The sequence below is a fragment of the Ailuropoda melanoleuca genome, chromosome 16 (genome assembly GCF_002007445.2).
Source record: "Ailuropoda melanoleuca isolate Jingjing chromosome 16, ASM200744v2, whole genome shotgun sequence".
NCBI lineage: Eukaryota > Metazoa > Chordata > Mammalia > Carnivora > Ursidae > Ailuropoda > Ailuropoda melanoleuca.
Window position 1 is genome coordinate 17,056,369 of NC_048233.1, and position 23,066 is coordinate 17,079,434.

At 35.3% G+C, this 23,066-nt stretch overlaps 1 protein-coding gene across 2 annotated transcripts in view; it reads left to right on the forward strand.

Annotated features, from left to right (window-relative positions):
* Window positions 1–22,474, forward strand: part of PIK3C2G (phosphatidylinositol-4-phosphate 3-kinase catalytic subunit type 2 gamma) — a 358,071-nt gene extending 335,597 nt beyond the window's left edge. For both annotated transcript variants that reach the window (XM_034645915.1, XM_011228226.3), the window contains 2 exons: window positions 12,406–12,531; window positions 21,109–22,474. In XM_034645915.1, the coding sequence (XP_034501806.1) occupies window positions 12,406–12,531; window positions 21,109–21,261 (279 nt within the window). In that variant the 3' untranslated portion in view covers window positions 21,262–22,474. The remainder of the gene's footprint in view (window positions 1–12,405; window positions 12,532–21,108) is intronic.
* Window positions 22,475–23,066: the final 592 nt, after the last annotated feature.

Consider the following 23,066-nt stretch of genomic DNA (forward strand, 5'->3'; position numbering starts at 1 on the left):
GGGTGTTATACGCAACTAATGAATCATCGAACTTTACATCAGAAACTAGGGATGTACTGTATGGTGACTAATATAATATAATAAAAAAACATTAAAATAAAAAAATAAAAAAATTAAATAAATAAACATCAATTTCTTGATAAAAGGCAATTTTCTAATAATATTTATCCCATCAATTTTATCTGGCTTATATTTCATTAATAAAAAATTTTCTTCTAGAGTTGGCCCATTATTACAATGATCTCCCATTTCAAATATGATGCAAAGCAGTGGATTGTGAAGAATAGCCAGCCCAGATATAAATATTTCATTGTTTCATCATCAGCAAACCCTTTTACTTTCCTGTACTTTTATTTTGCCAAAATCTTATTCTATATTCTCTATTAATTCACCTGTGCATTACTTTGATTGATTTTTATGATATTCCTAGCCTTGTTTTCTACTTCCTTTAATCCATCTGCATTAATCATCCTAAAATTCTATTTTTAACATATAAATTAAAAAAAGCTAATAGAATCTTTATAAAACTCAAATTCCTTGGTCTAATAATTATTTAAGGTACTACACAGTTTACCACACCTTTTTATCCACCCTCCCCAACACAAAACTCATATTCTAGATGGTTCATTCATGTTTACCAAACAGATTCCCATCCTTTAAGCAAACTATAGCATACTTCCACTTACGTTCTATTTACCATCTACATCTAATTCAACTTCCAGGCTCAGCTCAAACCTCTCATCCTTTCTGAAGCTCCTGGGTCACTCTTGCTCCTGGTGATCCTTCTCTCCGTTGGCCTCCTATTTTATTTACTGTTTACACCATCCATTTGATATACACTGCCTTATCTCAGCTCTTGAAACTCTTATCATTTTGGTTTATCCTGTAGTTTCAGTTGTTATAAAAATATACTGATTGTAAAAATTGTGGGAAGTATATTTTGTATACTCTGCAGTGCTTAGCATAATACTATGCCCTTAATACATGTTTGTTAAATAAGTGAATATTTATTTAAGTGTACGTTACTGTGAAAAATAGCCACAATGCAGAGCAGTTTAATTTGAGCTGTATTTATAAATGAATAGCTTTTCTCTGTGAATTTTGCTCTCTATAATACATGATGCTAAACTGAGAATGACAGATATTTGACCTTCACATCTGTCTCACTTGAAAATAAAGTGATTTCCTGCTGAGAATTATTTCTCTAAATATTCAACAACTCTGGACTCTTACCATATCTCCAGCTGACATAGCCATCAATGTACAGGTCACCACATGATACAGATTTTATCTAATCACTCTGTTCTTTACTGACAGGCTTGTACCCTAATTGCTATTCTTTATCCAAATCTCCCTCAATTCTACATTCTAACTCAAACAAGGAAACAAGCAAAACATAAACTAGGGTCCTGACATTGGTCCTTTTAATCTGGTTCCTTCCTGGCTTTTCTGAAATCACCTTGGGAGTCACATTAGCAGCATAGTTGCAAGAGACATCCCTCACCCAACTACAAAAATTTGGAATCCATTACAGACAAAGGTATGTTTGTGGGAGCTGTGGAACCTAACACCATATACCAAGGGATCCAGGAGAACTCTCACCCACCCATGTACCAAATAAGAGATACACAGACCTAGGTCCCAGCTGAAGACCTTGAAGTGGCTCATGAACTGGTTCCAGCCCCTCTTAGCCATGGTCAGGGAGTTCCTGGAAAGCACTGCCTTTAATAGTCATCCACATATGAAAGAGCCTTTGTGAAAGTCCAGGTTTGCAGAGGAGAAGTTTCATCACACTGTTGTAGAAAAAAAACATGAGTTTGAACACTTTGAAGTGAGCAGTTAGTAAAGACTGGAGGAGGTGACAACCACTTCAAATTTGAAGACAGCAATGCAAAATTTCGAGTAACATGAAAAATCAAGGTATCCTGACACCACCCAAGGATCACAATCATCTTTCACTAACCAAACTCAGAGACATGAAGATACATGATTTGCTTGATACAAAGAATTCAAATAGCTTTTCAAAGGAAACTCAATAGGGGTGCCTGGGTGGCATAGTGGTTAAGCATCTGCCTTCTGCTCAGGGTGTGATCCCGGCGTTATGGGATTGAGCCCCACATCAGGCTCCTCCACTATGAGCCTGCTTCTTCCTCTCCCACTCCCCCTGCTTGTGTTCCCTCTCTCGCTGGCTGTCTCTATCTCTGTCAAATAAATAAATAAAATCTTTTAAAAAAAAAAAGGGAACTCAATAAGCTACAGAAAGCACAGAAAGACAATTCAACAAAATCAGGAAAATAATACATCGGGAAAAAATGAGAAGTTTATCAGAGAAATAGAATTTTTTTAAAAAAAAGCAAACAAAAATTTTGGAGCTGATGAGTATTATAAATGAAAAGAAAAATGCAACAAGCATCACCATCAGAAGGATCAAGCAGAAGAAGAATCTGTGAGATAGAGAACAAAAACTTTGAAATTATCCAGTAAGTTGAGAACAAAAAAGGAAAAAGAAAAATAAAAAAGAAATGAAAAATACTGAAGAAAGCCTATGTGATCTTCGGATACCTTAACAAGAACTTTGAATTATTAGAGTTCCAGAAGAAGAAAAGGAGAAGAGACAGAAAGCACATTTAAATAAATAATGATTGAGTACTTTCCAAATCTGGGGGGAGATTTGGATATTTAAGTTCATGAAGCTCCCAGTTCCCCAAACAAGCTCTCCTTAGAGATCCTCTTCAAAATACACTCTAATGGAACGGTCTAAAATCAAAGACAAAGACTCTTGAAAGCAGTGAGAGGGAAAAAAGCTTGCAACTTCCAAGGGACCCTCCCTAACTAAGGTTATCAGCAGATTTCTCAATAAAAACCTTACAAGTCAGGGGGGAATGGATTGATGTATTCGAAGTCCTGAACTAAAATAAATGCCAATCACGAATACTCTACCTGGCAAAGCTGTCCTTCAGAAATGAAGGAGGGATAAAGACTTTTCCAGACCAATAAAAGCTAAAGAAGTTCATTACCATTAGACCTGCCTTATAAGAGATGCTGAACGGACTTTTCCAAGCTGAAATGAAAGGATACTGACAGATAACATAAATGTATATGAAAATATACAACCTATCGCAAAAATAAGTGTACAAAGTCAGAGTACTCAAATAGTGTAATGTGGTTGAGTGCTAATCACTCAGCTCTTGTATAAAGACAAGAGTATTAAAAATAACTATAGCTGCAGGGTGCCTGGGTGGCTCAGTCAGTTAGGTGTATGCCTTTGGCTCTGATCATGATCCCAGGGTCCTGGGATGGAGTCCCATGTCAGGCTCCCCGCTCAGCGGGAAGTCTGCTTCTCCCTCTCCCTCTGCCCCTCCTCCCCACTCATGCTGTCCTGCTCTCTCTCTCTCAAATAAATAAAATCTTAAAAAAAAAAAAACAAAAAAAACAAAACTGGGGCACCTGGGTGGCTCAGTTGGTTAAGCGTCTGCCTTTGGCTCAGGTCATGATCCCAGGGTCCTGGGATTGAGCCCCACGTGGGGGTTCACACTGGGAGCCTCACATTGGGAGCCTGATTCTCCCTCTCCCTCTGCCTGCCACTCCCCCAGCTTGTGCTTGCTCTCTCTCTGTCAAATAAATTTAAAAATATATATATTTAAAAATATATATTTATTTGACAGAGAGGGGAGATCACAAGTAGGCAGAACAGCAGGCAGAGGGAGAGGGAGAAGCAGGCTCCCAATGAAAGGAGAGCCCTATGAGGGGCTCGATCCCAGGGCCCTGGGATCATGACCTGAGCCACAGGCAGACACTTAATGACTGCACCGCACAGGTACTCCTGTACCTAAGATGTTTTATGTAAGCCCCACGGTAACCACAAAGCAAAAACCTGCAGTAAATTCACAAAGGATAAAGGGAAGGGAAATCAAAGCAGAGCACCGCAAAAAATCATTAGTCCACAAAAGAAGGCAGCAAGAGAGGAAGAAAAGGACAAGGGAACTAAAAAACAGCCAGAAAATGATTAATAAGATGACATTAGGAAGTCCTTAGCTATCAATAATTACTCTACACATAAATGGATTGAATTCTCAATCAGAAGGCATAGAGTGGCTGGATGAATAAAAAAAAAAAATGACCCAAATATATGCTACTTACAAAACACTCATTTCACCTTATTTTTTCTTCTATAGCCTTACTAATTTTCTGTTTGCTAGTTCTATGAATTATTAAGAGAGGGGTGTTAAAATCTTTTACTATAATTGTGAATTTGTATAATGTTATATGAACATTTAAGACTATTATGTCCTCTTGATTAATTGGTCCCTTTATCATTATGAAACGACCTTCTCTATTTGTGGTAGTATTTGCTACCATCAAATATACTTTGTCAGATATTTATATAAGTTTTTCAGTTTTCCTTTGATTCATGTTAGCATAGTATATATTTTCTATCCTTTTACCTTTAACCTTTCATCTCTTTACATTTAAAGTATATTTGATATAAATAGATAATATGCACATAGATAGATAGATAGATAGATAGATAGATAGATAGATAGATAGACAGATAGACAGACAGGTGACAGATAGATGTACCTAGCAATCGCTTGGTCATAGATATATTGAACCTATAATCACATGTAACTTTTTAAAGTTTTCCCAAGTGCTATTCCTAAGCCAAGTGTTTCATATCCTGGATTTGCAGAATGAGTTTTTCAGATCCAAAAGAAGAACTTGGCATTGACTCTATTGTATCTAACCTTGTTAGATATGGTTCATCGTTCCAGCTCTTCACATCTCAGTCCTGATTATGTGATCAAGCATATTGGCCATAACATTCAGATTATTGATAGCTGTACATCACATATCTGTATCTTTATTTAAATCATGATAAAACTGTTTAGTAGGACAGAATCAAGGCAAATATTTGAGGTATATAGGTAGAAAACCATACTTTATCTCTGAATTACTAGTTTCTGGGTTTTTTTGCAAAAAAATCTCCAATACTATCAAGTATAACAGCATCATAAATCTAACCTTCCAGTATTTCATCTGTTCTTCACAGTTCCTCAATAATCATTAACAAAATGTAGTCTGTCTCTTATTTGTACATTTTTCTTAGCATGTGGGGATAGAAGCTAAGAGTTAGAGGATTTGAAATCATTTAAAGTGGTTCAGTGCAATTGTAAAAAAAAAAACTTTAATTACACTTAACTCATAAACAGTTCTTCAGCGTTTTCCATCAAGTAGATTGTAAAAAATAAATGAGGTTTAAGGCCTTACTTTATACATGTTATTAAGATTGAGAAATGGAAAAGCTTGCCAAACTTCACAAGACACTTCAGTAGCAAACTTTGGAGCTCTAATTAAAACTCTGGATTTTTAGGAGCAATTCAGTTCCTATGTATTGAGTCAGAAAATATAAGAATTCTGTCTATTAAACTGTGACTTCTATCTAGTTGTTAACTGCATCAAGTTGAGGATTAAAAATTTTTAATATGTATATAGTAAGATGATCATACCCATGAGTTTGTTATTTCTTCGAAAGTAGAAATGGTTTCAGCAACTCTTCTGTGACCTTTCATAGATCATCCAAAGTGTTAGACACATGATGGTGTGATTTTTGAATTGACTGTTTTAAAAAAAATTACTGAAAAACACCTATTAGTGACAAGAATTCAATTAAAGGCTTAATTAGTGTGAAATGAAGCAGAACACCATCCTAATTTAATTCATGAGGACCTGAAATCATCCCATTCCACGTTAACAGACACACAGAAAGGTTGGAAAGATCATTCCACCATTTCCTTTTTTTTTTTTTTTTTAAAGATTTTTTTATTTTTTTGACAGAGATAGAGACAGCCAGCGAGAGAGGGAACACAAGCAGGGGGAGTGGGAGAGGAAGAAGCAGGCTTATAGCAGAAGAGCCNGAGCCTGATGTGGGGCTCGATCCCAGAACGCCGGAATCACGCCCTGAGCTGAAGGCAGATGCTTAACTGCTGTGCCACCCAGGTGCCCCCATTCCACCATTTCTTTAACTGAAGCACTGAGCAAACTATGTATCACAAGAACTTTTCTTGTACTTCTGCACCTTTATTGTACATTGTCATTTTATAAAAAGACCCTCTTCGTGGTAGCTAGCCTGAGTTTCAGAATTGCAGTTTGGCAGGCACATAGATGAGGAAAACACTTCTTTATTGTTATTTTGTTTCTGGCATAGACCTCGGGTTTTGACAGCAGTATCATATTTTAATCATCGGCAGTTGATTTCTACCAAAGCCTATCTTATCATATGCTTGGAAACATTTAAGTCAAAAAAAAAAAAAAAACTTGATGGGAAATTCTCATAAATTATTCATCAGAAAGATAAGAACCTATTAAATACAGTTAAGCTTTGAATTAATCTACAGAAGTTATTTTTAAACCATCTATCTTCATCACATTTCTGATAAAACTTGATCAGGAAGTGCTCTAAATTTGAATCTGGTGGTTTCCTTTGCATTCTTTGTAGAGGGTCAATAAAGGGTAGTGGTAAAGAGCACAAGTTGTAATAAAAGCTTTTCAATAAAGTAAAGACAATAATACTAGCTCAAAGGTTGTTTTAAGAGAGTGATTTAAGTAAATACTCATTATGTGATAGCTATTATTATTATTATTACTGTATATGAAAAATAAGTATCTTCTTCATAAACTCATATGAAAATACGAAAGGGTTGCTGGCCTACCCTGCAATGTGAAATGTTTTATTTACTTTATTTTTTTTAAAAGATTTTATTTATTTATTTGACAGAGATAGAGACAGCCAGCGAGAGAGGGAGCACAAGCAGGAGGAGTGGGAGAGGAAGAAGCAGACTCATAGCAGAGGAGCCTGATGTGGGGCTCGATCCCATAACGCCAGGATCACGCCCTGAGCCGAAGGCAGACGCTTAACCGCTGTGCCACCCAGGCGCCCCTGTTTTATTTACTTTAAAAACAGTTTACATTGTGCTTTGTTTTTATAGCAACATGCTACTGCTTAGTCTTTTTTCTTAATTTTGATAAATTATCCATTTTTTCAATATAGTTTTATTCATTGACAACAAAAACAACAGAAGTAGCATTGAGAGCCATTTAAAATGCTGTGTGCAATGTGGGGCAAGAAAGGAAGGCAGAAATTTAGCATATTTAATTATTTATACACCTAAAACAATACCATTAAGAAGTCACCATTGTGAATAATGATTTACTAATATACATATATGCATTTTAATTTTTATGCCCAAAATAATAACCAAGATAAGACTCTCCTTTATTTCATTCTTAGTTGAAAAAGAAGTGTCTGCATCAGTGATGCTAAGAATATGCTAAGGCCTTCATTTCCAACCTTTTCAATTAGAGGGACCTCTTTCTAAACTTTAAAAAATTTTTCTAAAAATCTAGTAAATTTAAGAAATATAAAACAATTTTTAAACTATAAATTCAGCTAGTGCTTTTTAAAATATTAAAATTGTGTTATCAAAAGCACCTACATATATTTGAAAAAATAGTATCACATATGTATGAGACATATTTATTTCCTCTGCAGGGAATGCTTGGTGCAAATGTGGATCCAGCACCTTGCCACCACCCAAAGGTCCCCAGTAGGCACATCTCTAATTAAATTGAATATACCTGTGTCTGTTTCTTTCATGTACTCCATAATAGGGGTGTACAGAAGGGGAAACTGCATAAGGTTGACCAAAGGCATGGGAACAAAAAAAATGACTTTAATTCACACTCCACCATCTATTAGGGCTCCAAGAAATTGTCAGGTCATTGCTAGCTCCTAGAAGATTTAAATAACCTGTTGTACTTATTGTTAAGGAGATTTTTTTTAAAAGGAGTTAAGTGGAAACAGTCCAGAGAGGTGGGGAGGACTATCACAGAAGACTGGACAAGGTGTCAGGAAAGGAAGACAGCAATCAGAGGCCAGGTCTTCAGGGGAACATGAGGATGGCAACTAAAGATTTGTTCTGAGACTGATTATAAGCAATTATGTTACAAATCCAGTCTAGCTCCAGTTGCAGGCAGAAAGCGGTAAAGAAAGGAAGTAAGCATCTGATTGTTTAGTATCTGAGAGATGAGATAAAATCAAAGTTTTAGAAGTGGACTATTGAGATATCAGACATAACAAGCCAACCTTAAGACAAATACTCCTGATCAGCCATGAAACCCAACAAAGTGCATGTGAAGACCTGCTCTATCTGCAGAGAGATGTCATCAAACAACAAGTGTTCAGGGTAAACACCTAGGGCAGACATTGGAAACAGACCCTAAGACGCATCCACTTTCACCTTAGGAAGTTAAGAACACTTGTAGTTTTTATATTGCATTATAAATAATGATTCAACAAATAGATATGGAGTGCTTTCAAAGAGCTAGATGCTATAAATATATAGCTCATCCATTCAGTTATTCGATAACTATTTATTTAGTATTCACTGTATGCCAACCACTGTGTTAAGAACAGGATTTCTAGGAAAGAAACGAATGCTGTGAAAGAAAGGCAGGACTATGAAAGGAAATAAAAGAATAAGGTAAATGGAAGCCCAATCTCAAGGGAGGATTTTAAATTTTTCATTGGAGATTCAGAGACTCATTGAAAATTTAGGACGAAGGAACTGAGCGTGGGGTTAGGGTAATAGAGTAGTGAGTCACCAATGGAGCAAATCCCAAAGGAAATGTGAGGGGAGGGAAGTGTAAAGCATCAAGACATGGATTTTCCTTTTAAATAATTTCTAAGCTCATAAGGGAGCCAGCATATATAAAACTTCTAAAAATATAAAAATGAGAAATATTTTAACAGAAAATCTAGGATATATAGAATTCAGAGTTAGGATGAGTAACAAAAATGAAATTTGAATGACTTCATGTCATCTTCTGAGCATAGTAAAAATATTAGCCAGAATTCTAGAAGAAAGTATTAGCACTGTTTGACTTCAATCCACTGTGAATAAAAAAACCCTCTTGGTGATAAAAGGAAACTTCTCATTGTTTAGACTGAGCATAAGACTAAGAACTCAGCATCTCCGAACCTTATGACTTCTCAGGTCAAAGTGTTAAATCTTTGTGAAGGTCTAAAATGCAACCAGAGTAAAAATCCTAGGTTAAGACATTTAGACAAGTACAGGTTATTTAATCACTTTAAAGTTAAATTTACCTCACATAAACATAAGGGCAAAGGATGAAATGAGAAGTATTAATAAGAAGACAGCTGGAGTTTTTTATAATAAATAAACTGCAATCTTTAAGAAACAGGATATAGCAAAAGTAAGAAAAAAAAATAGCATTGATAAGACAGCTGCTTTGGAAAAAAACAAAACAAAAAAAGAATCTCTAAAAGACCTGAGAAATCAATGTCTGCATTGAAAGCTGTTAAGGACAGACTAAGCCCACTGCTGCTCAGATTTAATGCACCCCTGATTTTGAATTGAAAGCTGTGCTGTTCTATTATTCTAAAAACTCCAGGATATTCAAGGACCTTGTCAAGGACATTAACTTGGAAACAGAAACCCAAACCCCTAGTTGCTAAATGTCTGGTGAAGGCTGGTATGCAAACTATCTTTCTTCGTCTGTGATTGGGAGTTTATTCTTTAGGCAGTGGGGAAAGTGATGTGATCAAAGCAGCTTTATAGGAAGGTTAAGTACAACAGTGATCTATGGAATGAAGGAAGGAAAGAAGTGGGAAGACTAGGGCATAAAAAGTCATTAAAATCCAGTTACAATAAGGTAGGAAATAAAGATCTGTGGTGGAAGATGAACTAGGCAAACAGGGAGGATACTGATCTCGGTACACACTTGGATTTGAAAATCGGTGACAAGGGAGACACTAGAGAAAACAAATGGTATGACTTAATATAGTTTGAACAACTTGGGAAATTTTGTTTTGGAGTGGTAAGGGAGGATAGAAGATAGATTTTGGTTAGACTTTATATAATGGTACCAAGAAGATATTCAGGAGGAAATAGTCGCAGGTCACAAGGCTGGGATTCAAAGGATGAACTGGAAAGTCTATTTGGGAGTCATCTAAATGGTTCTCAATTAGGGTTAATTTTGTCCCCCAAATGACAGTTAGCAAAGTCTGGAGACATTTTTGATTGTCAGAACTGGGAAGATGTTGCTATTGTAATCTGGTGGGTGGAGGTCAGTGATGCTGCTAAAATATTCACATTGTATAGAACAGCTCCCTACAGCAAAGGATTTCGTGGCACCAAACATTGATAGTGCCAAGGTTAAGAAACTTCTGCTCATTAATGTCATAGAAATTAGGGATATCTCGTCCAAGCAGTGTATATAGTATATTTATGTTTAATTTAAATTTAACTTATAGAAAATAAAAATAGTATCAAACGTTTAAGTCTTACTCTGTTTCACACATTGTCTTCATTACATGGTTTATTTAATCTCCTGAATGCAGTAAGTCATCACCTTTATCCTCCTTTACAGGTTAGGAACCTGATCCACTAATAAGTTAAGATACCTGCCAAAAGCCACATAGTTGGCAAATTTGGGGGTCCAGATTGCAATCTCAAAGTCCATATTCAGAACCATGATTCTAACTACTAAGTTGGAACATACAGTGATTATAGGTATGGTATCCTCAACACCATGGCAGACAAGAGAGAATTACATAGAGCCAAACACTATATACTCCCTTCATCCTCTTTCCCAAGCCAAACTAAACCAAATCAAGCAGAACAAAAGCACTCTCTCAAATATTAACAGCAATTTCTTTCTCTGTCACTGAAGATTCCATTATGTCATTGATACATTTGAGACACTGAGCATTTTGTCCTGGTGGGGGAGGAAACCTTGAGCTCTAGGTAAAGCAGCAGTTTTGACAATCTTAGCATTTTGAGATATGATGTGTCCAGATGTACTGTATCTAATTTGTGAGTAATAATAAAGAGCCAAATTTTCCTAATGTAGTTTTACTATGTAAATTAGAACCGAGTAAAAATTAGCACTATAATAATATATATCATATTTTCTTACTTTCCACTGTGCTTTTTTGAGTGCCAAAGAAAGATACAAAATTAAAGCTAATGACATTGGGGGTGGCACTGGATATTCACATGTAAATGTCACTGTGATTCAGAAGACTGAATGTATTTGTTGAAAATTACCGATTTAATAGTTAGAATGTAGTCAACAAAATAAACATTTAATTCCTCAAGCTTGACTTTTAAATCATCCTCTTTGAATATAAATTACACAAATATTTATCTTTTTATCAAACGAGGTATTCAGAGTTTTAGTATGATTTACTCTCCATTTGGTCAAGATGACAAAGGTGAAACACATTTCTTTGAAGTGTGGTGGCTTCCAAATTTTTGAAGCCATGAACTTATTCCTCAAATGAATATTAAGAAATAAAAATATCCAGTGGCGCTTGGGTGGCTCAGTTGGTTAAGTGTCTGCCTTAGGTTCATGTCATGATCCCAGGGTGCTGAGATCAAGCCCTGAGTCAGGCTCCCTGCTCAGTGGGGAGCCTGCTTCTCCCTCTTCCTTGCCCCTCCCCCTGCTCTTGTGTGTGCTCGTTCTCTCTCTCTCTCTCTATCAAATAAATTAATAAAATCTTTTAAAAAAAAGAAATAAATAAGAATTTTAAAAATTTTTTTTAAAAAGAAAGAAAAATATCCATAATAAGGAAAGTTGGAAAAGAAGAAGTTCTGAAACCAGAATAGGGAAGCTAGGATTGGAGGTAGTTGGGGGGCCAGTTAGGACAAACTGGGGAGAGGAGGTCCAAAGATCGAACCATTTGACATTGATCTACCCATCAGGCAGCATTTTAGGCAACTTTGGAGGCTCCATAGAACATAATTTGAGAAGGATTATATGATATATTTTAGGCTAATTTTGATAATAAAATTATCAAAACTATCTTAAAATCTTTCAAGTATATTAAAGCTGCAAGTCTAACTGATATTCTAATTAAATTCTGCCTTGAATGTGATATTATGTAATATGCATATACATATCATTAAATGCTACACTTTATGTGTTAAACTTGCATTTTTTTAATTTTCAAGTGGTGGACAGTATCCTGAGGCACTTAATCCCTATCTCTGCCTGTGGCTTATATTCATCTCTTGACCATTTCTGTCAAAAATGCAAATGTAGTTTTTACTGTAAAAAACTAAAGTAAATTATATTTAATAGGCTTTTAAATATAGTTCTCTGACACAACACTTAATTTAAAATAGACAGTTTTACTCTTTTACACTGTGCTTTGGGAATATTTTTGAGCAATGATGTATTTCTTTTGATTGTTCTCTTATTTCTGATAAACAGTACTGTAATAAATTTTGATCCTGCCTTTGGTCTCGATATTTAGTAGCTATGTATTTGTTTTCTTTGATAGCAACACGCATTAATATTTATAACCATTTTCCTCTGCAGCATCTCCCAGATGGCTCTGCGCCCAGTGCACATGTTGAATTTTATCTTTTACCGTATCCCAGTGAAGTTCGTAGGAGGAAAACAAAATCTGTTCCAAAATGTACCGACCCCACTTATAATGAAATTGTAAGTATGATTCATCTCTTGTCCAGTCCCTTTGTATTTTTCTTACCATTTTTTAGCTTAACAACCAAATATGGAAAATTTGCAGTAATTGGCAGCATTATTCCATAAAGGGAAGACATTTCACAAAATAGCCACTATGTGCTGATCACTGTTCTAGATGCTATGGGAACTGGAAAATACAGATCTGCTTTCAAAGCGCTAATGAACCAATTTTCAAATTGTGGCAAGCCTCCAGCAATAGCCCAGGATGGCTTTTTTTTTTTTTTCCCCTAACATTGTCCCTGACTTCCTCTTATTTTCTCTAACCTTATTTTCCTCTACCTGGGCTTTCATACATAAAGAGTTTATCATAGTCTATCCTGTGTTTAACAATAAACTTCAAAAATCTCCTTTGGAAAATAAAAGGAAATAAGTACAAAGCACAAATTAAATTGACATATATATAATAAATGAATTAATTTGTATTTCACAATTTGAATATCCCATCCCCTACTTCTTTCTGAGGTAAACCATACATTTATTTTCTTGATTCCGTCCCTTCCCATCTCCTCTGTACCTTGCTTGGATGATTACTTGTTTGCCTTTCTTAAGGCTGTCTCATCCACTGGATCCTTGGGTCAGAAGTCTTAAAAAAAACAGACTCCTCAACTCAGGCTTTCTAAAGCATCCATATTTTCTTTTCCTCCCTAAGACCCCCAAACTTTTGCAAAAGTTGGGGCGCCTGGGTGGCTCAGTCAGTTAAGCGTCTACCTTCGGCTCAGGTCATGATCCCAGGGTCCTGGGACCGAGCCCGGCGTTGGGCTCCCTGCTCAGCTGTCTGTCTCTCTCTCTCTTCAAACAAATAAATAAGTAACCTTAAAAAAAAAAAAATTCTGCAAAAGTGACTCACATTTCTTGCTCTCACTTTATCACTTCCTTTTCATCCTTCAATCCTTTGCAGTATGGATTCTGAACTTAATTGATGTTGCTTAGAGTGACATCCCTGGATTCCTAATGGCTTAATCTAATGAGCCCTCTACTCTCCTGAACAGTTACATAACTGCATCACCAGCTGCACCCTCTTTTTCACACCTCCCTTTTGCTTGAGTCTTACCTTCTCTTAACTCCCTTTCATCTTCTCTCACCACTCACTCAGTTTCCTTCATTGCCATTCTTCTTCTGAAAAACGTTGTTTGCTGAGGTTCCACAGTCTCCCCTTATCTCCTCTTGATACATACACTCTCAATATCATCTTACATACCTACATTTTTCATTTAACACCTCTGCTAGGTAGGCTGCATCTGAAATTATTCCTCAAGCCCCGGTTTCTGTCCTAACCTTTTGACCTGCGCTTCTCCCTGATTACTGAAGAGCGCTCCATTTGCATGTCTCCTAGACACTTTTAAACCAGGTTTCCCTCCTCTATTTGCCATCTCAAAAGATACATTCTAATGACACCACCCTCTCTCTCCCTCATTTTTCCAACTGATCCCCAAGTTTTGTCAGTTTAACAGTCTGTTACGTGTGCAGCCACCTGCCTGTTGAATCCATCACCTTCTGCCTGCCCCATCTGCCTGCCCCATCGCTGCTTCTTTGTTTGAGGTCCCTGTGACTTTGGCTATAATAGAATAGCCTCCTATCTGCCTCTTGAGTTTTTCAATTGAATCATTCACATTTCTATCTAAGATGTCTTTCAAAAACCAGACATATTTATTTCTCTGCTATTTAAATTTTTTTCGAAGGCTCCTCATTGCCTACTGGATAATGTACAGAATCCTAAATGTGACATTGATAGCCCTTAAAATGTGACCCAGTAACTTTCCTGAGTTGTCTCTTGGATAGTATCATCTTCATACACTTTAAAAGAGTTGTTCTGAGATCACTGTAGATTCACATGCCGTTGGAAGCAATAATACACACAGAATTCAAATAACATTTAGCCACCTCCCCTCAATGACTGCAGTACAATACTACAACCACGAAATTGACATTGGTACAATTCACCGACCTTAATAAGATTTCATTAGTTTTATATGTGTTCATGTGTATTTAGTTCTATGCATTTTTTATTTTAATTCCTGTTAGTTCCACGCATGTGTATCACATGGGTAGATTTGTGGGACCATCATTGTAGTCAAGGTACAGAAGAGTTCCATCACAAGGATTCCTGGTGCTACCGTTTTATAGCCAAAGACACTTCCCTCCCTCTAATGCCCAACCCCACCCCCAATTACTGGCTACTAGTAGTCATTTCAAATGTTATCTAAATGGAATCATACAGTTTGTAACATTTTGAGATTGGCTTTTTCACTCACCATAACTTCCTAGCAATCCATCCAAGTAGCTCCATGTATCAATAGTTTGTTTCATTTCACTGCTGAACAGTAGTCCTGGTATGGAAGCTTGGTATTTTCTTTAACTGTTACCCATTAAAGGACATCTGGTTTATTTCTGGCTTGGGCTATTGCGAACAAAGCTATTGCGAACAGTGATCTATAGGTTTTTGTGTAAACGGAAGTCGTAATTTCTCTAACATAAATGCTCAAGATGTAATTACTGGAATACATGGCAGTTGGCATATTTAGTTTTACAAAAAATTGCCATACTCTTTTTCTATACCGTTTTATACTCCCACTAGCAATGAATGTGTCTATTTTCTCTGAATCTTTGCCATTTGTTATTACTTACTATTTGTTTTTTGTTATTATTTATTTGTTATTATTTGTAACAAATTTGTTATTATTACTATTATTTAGTTCTTTTGAAAGGTATAACATGATACCTCATTGTGTTTTTAATTCGCATTTACCTAATTAATAATCCTGAACTTCTGGTCATATACTTATTTACCATCCTATTTGGCAAAATGTCTCTTCTTGTCTTTGCTCATTTGCTAATTAGAGAGTTTCTGAGTTTTGAGAGTTCTTGTTATATTATAGGTAGTAATCCTTTGTCAGATAAGTGGTTTGCAAATACTTTCTACCTGTCTGTAGCATGTCTTTTCATCCTCTTCTCAGGGTCTTTCAAATTAAAAGTTTTTAATTTTGATTTTGTATAAATTAGCAATTTTTCCTTTTATACACTACAAGTCTAAGAGCTCTTCACCTAGCATGAAGTCCTAAAGATTTTCTCCTATATTTTTTCTAAATGCTTTATAGTTTTACAATTTATATTTAAGCCCATTATCCATTTTGAGTTAATTTATGAATAACGTATGAAGTTTAGGTTGGAGTTCATTTTTTTTTCTTTTACCTATGAATGCCAATTACTACAGCACCATTTATTGAAAAAGCAATGCAGTGAATGTCTTTTGTACCTTTGTCAAAAAAAAGTCAGGAATATTTGTGTGCTCATGACCTTTTATTTCCTCATACCTAATCACATTCTCAAGTCACGTAACATAGCTTGTCATTCCCTAAATAGTCCCTATGACCTCTGAGATGGAGCTCATGCCCTTCACCCTTTCTGCTCTTCTCTGCCAACTTTGAAGCTTACCTTAAATGTAGACTCTGTGAACCACTCTTTCTTGCTAGACTCTTACGCCACATTTAACCATCTTTTACTTAGACTTATGTGCTTTTTATTTCTAGTATATTGTAAATTTCTTGAGAAATTTAAGGAGAATGAGGAAAAAAACTTATCTTCTTAGTATCTTTATAACCTAATTGTTTCTAAGAAGATTTGTGGAATTTAATATTTGGTGTAGTTTTATAAGTGATGCTTCATATACATGTGTGAAAATGTAGAACTATATATACACTTGTATATATAATTTAGTAAGGAAAGAACTTTTGACATTTTATTATTTTTCATGATGTCAATAGCTAGAGATATTCCCTCTCAACAGTATGTCATTAGTTTCCATACGTTTTGAAAACAAGACCCCCTACGTCAATATCAAGAAATTTCTCCAGAGTTTATGCTGTGCTTCAGCATTTGTAATCTCAGGAGGGTCATAATGACAAAAAGCCACTAACGATTCAAGAGTTTAAATAAACTTCTGTTTTATTTCTTTCAAGCTATATGAGTTATTTTTAAAAATTAGCAAATACACATGCATGGAGATTATTTTATAATGCTTATTGTATCCATAAATTTTCTAATGACTTGCAGTAATTCTAGCTTCTCCCACATTCACGGCCCATTGGTCAGAAATCACTGCAATACTTTCTTCATCAGCCAACACTTGTAGCCTGGACACACACTGTTTATACTTTGAACACTTTTAAAATTGCTTCAGAAACAATAGTCCGTAGTCCATGCCTGGTACATTTCAATTTATACATAATCTAAATGAGTGGAAATGTGAATTGATATGTGGATAAGTGACTATTTTTAGTAGTAATGATCATCATATAAACAATTTTTGGTGGGGTAGCTGGTTGAATTTAGCCATGAGAAAGAAAAGACAACAATATTTTAATTTTTCTCCCATTATGTTCTATGTCCATATCAATACAAAAATCTTTATTAATAAGAAATGCAAGAAAAAAAAAGTACACCAGTTTTAACTCTGGTTTTACTTTCTCTTGCCTTCTGCTATGATGGAGGCTTTATCTCTGTGCCAAACCCCTCAATTATTTCAGTGCACCCTCACCAACAATGTATTTGTGTTTTCAGGAAGCCCAGTAAATTATCACGTGGCATCCACCTTATTTTTAACTTCTCCCCTGCTTTGTTTCCTGAGCACTACTGTATCAGCCACTTGGTATGGCTGGGATTTCTCAAACTGTGCAAGCAGTTCGATGTTCTGGGAAGTAGGAGAGAATGACCTCACTCTCCTTCTTATATAAACCTCTTAAAGGAATACAAAGGGCATATTACAATTGCATCACCAATGTCTTACAAAGCTTTTCATGCAAATAATTCGTACCATTTTTATTCAGATCTCTCTCTCTCTCCCCCTAATACCCAGACTGAGAAAGGCTGAGTCAGGGACACTGCCAAGGGTCCGTTTCATATCCACCCTTCAGATACTAAACTTTTTTGATACAGGGCCAAGCTTGTCTATTTGACACTTCCCAGAATGATTCCCAACAGACTTGTCAGCAGTCTCCCTGAAAATCCCTATCATATACAAATCCCTGCTGTAGACATGATTGGGCTGAAGGTGGGGTGGAGCTGGCAGAACTGGCTCACAACACTGCCGACAGCTTTTAAGAAACAGAGCCAGGATTCTGGCTCCAATGCCATTGCTCTTTCCACTCTATTATCTTTGGCATCTGGCTCAAAACCATCATTTTTTTTCAATGATTCTTTAGAAATACAGATTCTATTTTATAACAGAATTATATTGTTAGAGTCAATGTATTTTGTACGTTGTATTCCTTTCTTAGATATGATTCTATTATAAACTATAAAGAAGAAATTAGAAAGGACATTAGAACAGGAACATTCTGTGTGTTTTACATACCTTAAAGTATCTTGCAGAATGTGCGTGATTATCTACCATAACATGAAGTATATGGTGTACTAAGTAAGCCATAGCCATTGTTATCTGTATCATCCTCTCATTTGATATTCATAACATGATGAAAATTCTGTTTGTAAATGAAGACATTGAGGCCCTGATGTGAAACATTTCAACCAGGGTCAAGCAACTAGTTTTCAAGTCCAGAACTGCCAGATTCCAAAACCCATATTGACCCCACTAAGTTATGCTGTTGTCCCTCCCTCTCCCCACCCACAGAGTTCTCCTGTTCTCACTTATTTTGAACTCTCCTTTTCATTATCCTGCCTCCTCACTCCCTTTTCTACCAGCACTAGACACAGTTCAGTTTCCATGTTATTGTTCTTCCACTGAAGTCACTCTAAATACACTAAATACACTTTAGAATTATTTACTATACCCTCATGTCAAATAACATACAATGAGTGCTTGTATACAAGTTACCAGATATTAATTATCCGAAACAAGGTTTTTCTGTTAGATGTAATAATTTCTAACCTACAAATTCAGTATTTGTCAGAAGGCAATGAAGACTTGCTGTGTGTCTGTGGGTAAAAGGTATTATAAAGTGAAATTGAAAGAGCTCTGCATTTTGGTTCTATTCATGTGAAGACAGAATACATATTAAAGCATTTGGTGAAAAAGTCTCAAAGAATATAATCATTTGTGTACTTCTTTACTATTACCCACTAATTATCCATTGCACAGTAAGAAAAACGTGCTTATTTTTTTCTTTCTTATTTATTTCTTTTTTAAGTTTTCATTTAAATTCCAGTTAGTTAACATACAGAGTAATATTAGTTTCAGGTGTACAGTACAGTGATTCAACACTTTTATACATCACCCGGTGCTTATCACAAGTAAGAGTGCTAATTTTTTTAACAACGTTATGGATGCAGTAAAGCAATTAAAATAGATATATATTATCTATGATGTGCAATGATTACATGTTTATAAAACTTTTTTTAAGAAAATAATTTTTACATAATGAAGCACAGGGAAAGAAATCCAGAAGTTAATATAACCTCTGGAGTTCAAATGTTTGTATTTTAACCAGAAAGGCAATTAATTCTTAAAGGCATTTCTTGAGAATTTCAGCTTGCTAAATGCCAGGCAGATTCAATTCTGTCTGGAACTGTTTTCTCCAGTCATCTAATGCAAAATACCAAGAAACAGCTGTTCTTCTTTGTGTATTTGATGGCTCTTTTTCAGCTATAATTTATTAGTGTTCACTATGTACCAGGCTTTGTAGTAAGGCTTACATTCATTATCTCACTTGTTCTTCCCCACAATGCTAAAAGGCAAATATTATTATCACCATTATGCAAATGAGAAAACATATAGTTGACAATCGATTCATTTAAATATAAATTATTTTGTGTCATAGAAATTTGTATCTTTAGAGCTTAGTTATATGATTCACAGTGTTATTAAGCCAGACTTTCACAAAACCCTAAGGCTTAGAGTTATTCCATTTTTCTACTTCACATATAGCAACATTTTGAGGGCCTCTTCATCTATTTGCTCTGTAAAATAAATGACTTTGTCTGCTGAAAGTGTTGTGGGGAGGAAAATGGAGGATTGTTTAGACAGCTCAGTATAACCACGGTAGAGAAAAGAAAAGGAACTTACTCTGAAGTCTTGGAAAGATAAGAGTCCAGGAGGAGACATGGCTCACAGAGTCCACAGTGGGCATCCTGTCGCTATTAAAGAAGATGAATTAAAGTGGTAGGGTTTTGAGATTTTTAACGCAGCCCTTAATATCCTTTACTATCCCAGGGTAACTCAGTAAATGAAATGGAATAATTTGAATCAGTAGTCCTAAGAAACTTAAAAGATAATCTTCTGTCTGGAATAGGGTAGGATTCTAGAAGAGGAGGTAGCCAGGAGCTGTCACATGAAGCAGGGTAGACTGGATTAATATAGTATATTGCATCTCATGTCCCTTGACTGAACTGTTATATACTTCATCAGTAAATCATTATTCAGAAGAGCTATCAGATTGATCTTGAATGGAATCTCATTGATAACTTTATAGGTTCATAAATGGTAGACAAATGCGATTCAATGCACCAGAAACAGTATCCATACACACTGAGGAGGCCTCCCAACTGACTCAAAGGGCTTCCCTCTCAAGTTTTTCCTCTGCTTCTTTTTTGCATATGTAGAGAACACTTCTTTCTATCTCGTAGCTTGGCTATAAAAAGCAAGCAAGTTTGTGGCAGCAGACGAAACTCCTTTTCTAAATGTGTTCTAAGGAGTTTCCCTGGCAACCATGTTGGATTTATATACAGCTCTCCCCTCCCTTCATGATGGGTAACTAATTTCTTGATAGTACTACACTTTTGAAGTTTCTTTACTACTGTAGGCACCCGATGGTAATGCCCAGGACTTACTTCCTGGATATTATAAGGCATAGTTAAACAGATCCCTTTTTAGAAACTAGTTACATGACTAGCAAGCATAAAAGAGCAAGACACAAAACTACATAGAGCAAAATTATAGCTCAGATTCTTAAAAAGTAATTATATATGTAAAAGAAAAAGAACACTGAAATGTTAACTATAATTATCTCCTAGTGGTAAAAATATAGATTTTTCCTTTCTTTTTTGCTTCATACATATTTTATTTAATAAGCATGTGTTTTCATAATTAAAAATTATTAAATGAATTAAAGTAAGCATAGAGTGAATTCTTCACATGGAGATGGAAATATTGTTATACTGCACTAAATTAACACAAGGAAATCATGAAGATTGGTCTGCTCTCCTCATTAGTCTTCCGCAAAGAAAGATAGTGTTCAAGGTCCCATGTTGCACAATAAATTCAAGGACAGTTAAAAGGTGATGGGTACTTAAATTTCTTCCTAGAGAATAATTTACAATCATATTAAATTTGGGATGGACAATTATTAATGGAATCAGAATAAATTCTAAGCTTCTTAGAGAAATATTCTGTCATTAAACTCCATTATGTTAGCAGAATCTTTAGCTTTCCAGAGTTAGAGTTAGACATGAAAGATTCTACATTAACCTATCTATTCCAAGCTAAATGATATTAACAGCTAAATATTTTTATTAAAAGTAATATTTTTAAAGGTGCATTTAAGCATATCTGATTTATATTTTAATTATTCTCTTCCTTTTCAGGTGGTGTATAATGAAGTCACAGAGCTCCGAGGACATGTCTTAATGCTTATTGTGAAGAGCAAAACCATATTTGTGGGAGCAATTAACATCCAACTCTATAGTGTCCCTCTCAATGAAGAAAAATGGTATCCACTAGGGAACTGTATAATTTGACCATTTCTATCAACCAATGCATTATTCATTAACTACTTATATCTTTTTCCACTTCTAGGCCTCTCTATCACAAGACCAGGACATTTTTGTTTTCAAAGATAGCTTAGTGCACCAAGGACACAAGAAAAAGAAATAAGAATAGTCTTTTATAGTTATATATTCTCTACTTGTGTTTCATTGTTTTCTTAGAATCTATTATCCTTAATGGAGTGCCAATTTATTGTGTAAAATTCAGTGTGTAAAATAATAACAGAACATTTAACTTTAATATATCATCTTTTAAATCAAATATATAGTCACAGTTTTTAAATTATGTAGCTATGGTTATAGCAACACTATTACTATAGTTTCCAAGAAAAACAGCAATAAATAGATCTCATCAATTAATTCAAGACCTAAGTATATCTCTCACAAATTTTTAAACTTGAATTAAATATATATACCTGCGTACTGACTTACACTCCTATTTATTGAGGGAATTAATAAGCTACAGCTTTTCTACCAGAAAAACAAAGGATAAATGCCTGAAATTCTTAAATCCAATTTTTGGAAGAAACTTCTTTATAGTTTCTTACCCTTTTCAATGTCAATCAATTAATCATCGCTGGATTTCATCCAACTAGAGGAATGATCCCATTTTAAATTTCATTACCCCTTAACTTCGAGATGTCAAGCTCTGAAACTCTCTCCTCTGATCAAAATCTCTTCTCTTTGCACATCAAGAATTTCTCTTATTTCTGAAGCTACTTTCATACTCATCATGATCTGAGTAGATAATCTTATAGATTTCCACCTACAAAGTAGGTACAATCAAAGCACTATGCCACATTCTTTAAAAGAATCAAATAGGAATTCTTTTCACTGTCTGCCATTTAAATTACTAAAAAAAAAATGTTAAACTCTTACCTTTTTTTCAATGCCTCACTGTAAATGAATAAAAAAGTAATTTAAGCTCTTATATATGGTCATCTACATAATGATGTAAACATGTAAAGGAATGTAAATTTGTTCATTTAAAATATTTGAATGCCAGCCTACAACAGGCAGAGAGGCAGTGCAGACAACTGCACTGAAAGGAAAAGTGACTCAAACACAACAGCAGGGCATAAGCAACACACATAGAATACTCTCCTGAAGTGCCAGGTTCTGGTGAATAGGGGACACTGCACAACAGTGCACTTCAGGACTGCTTCATCATAAAGTCACTACTTTCAAGAGCAGAAGGTAAAACTGACTCTCTTAACACAGAGAAACAGACACAGAGAGGCAGGCAAAATGAGGAGACAGAGAAATTTATCTGAAATGAAAGAACAGGACAAGCCATAGCCAGAGATCTAAGAAAAACAGATATAAGTAACATGCCTGATAGAGAATTTAAAGCAATGATAATAAGGATGCTCACTGGACCTGAGAAAAAAGTGGAAGAAATGAGTTAGACCCTTAACACAGAAATAAGGAATAACGTAGCAGAGATAAAGGGCCCAATAAACAAAATGAGAAAAGCACTTGATGGAATGAACAGCAGGATGAAAGAAGCAGAGGAACAAATTAGTGACCAGAGACAGAATGGAAAGTAATGAAGCTGAAAAAAAGAGAGAAAAAAGAATTATGCAAAATGAGAATAGGATTAGGGAACTCAGTGGCTCCATCAAATGAAATAGTATTCGTATTATAAGAAACCCAGAAGAAAAGAGAGAAAAGGGAGTAGAAATTTTATTTGAATAAATAATAGCTGAAAACTTCATAAAAAATCTGTGGAAGGAAACAGATATCCAGATCCTGGAGGTACAGAAAACTCCCATCAA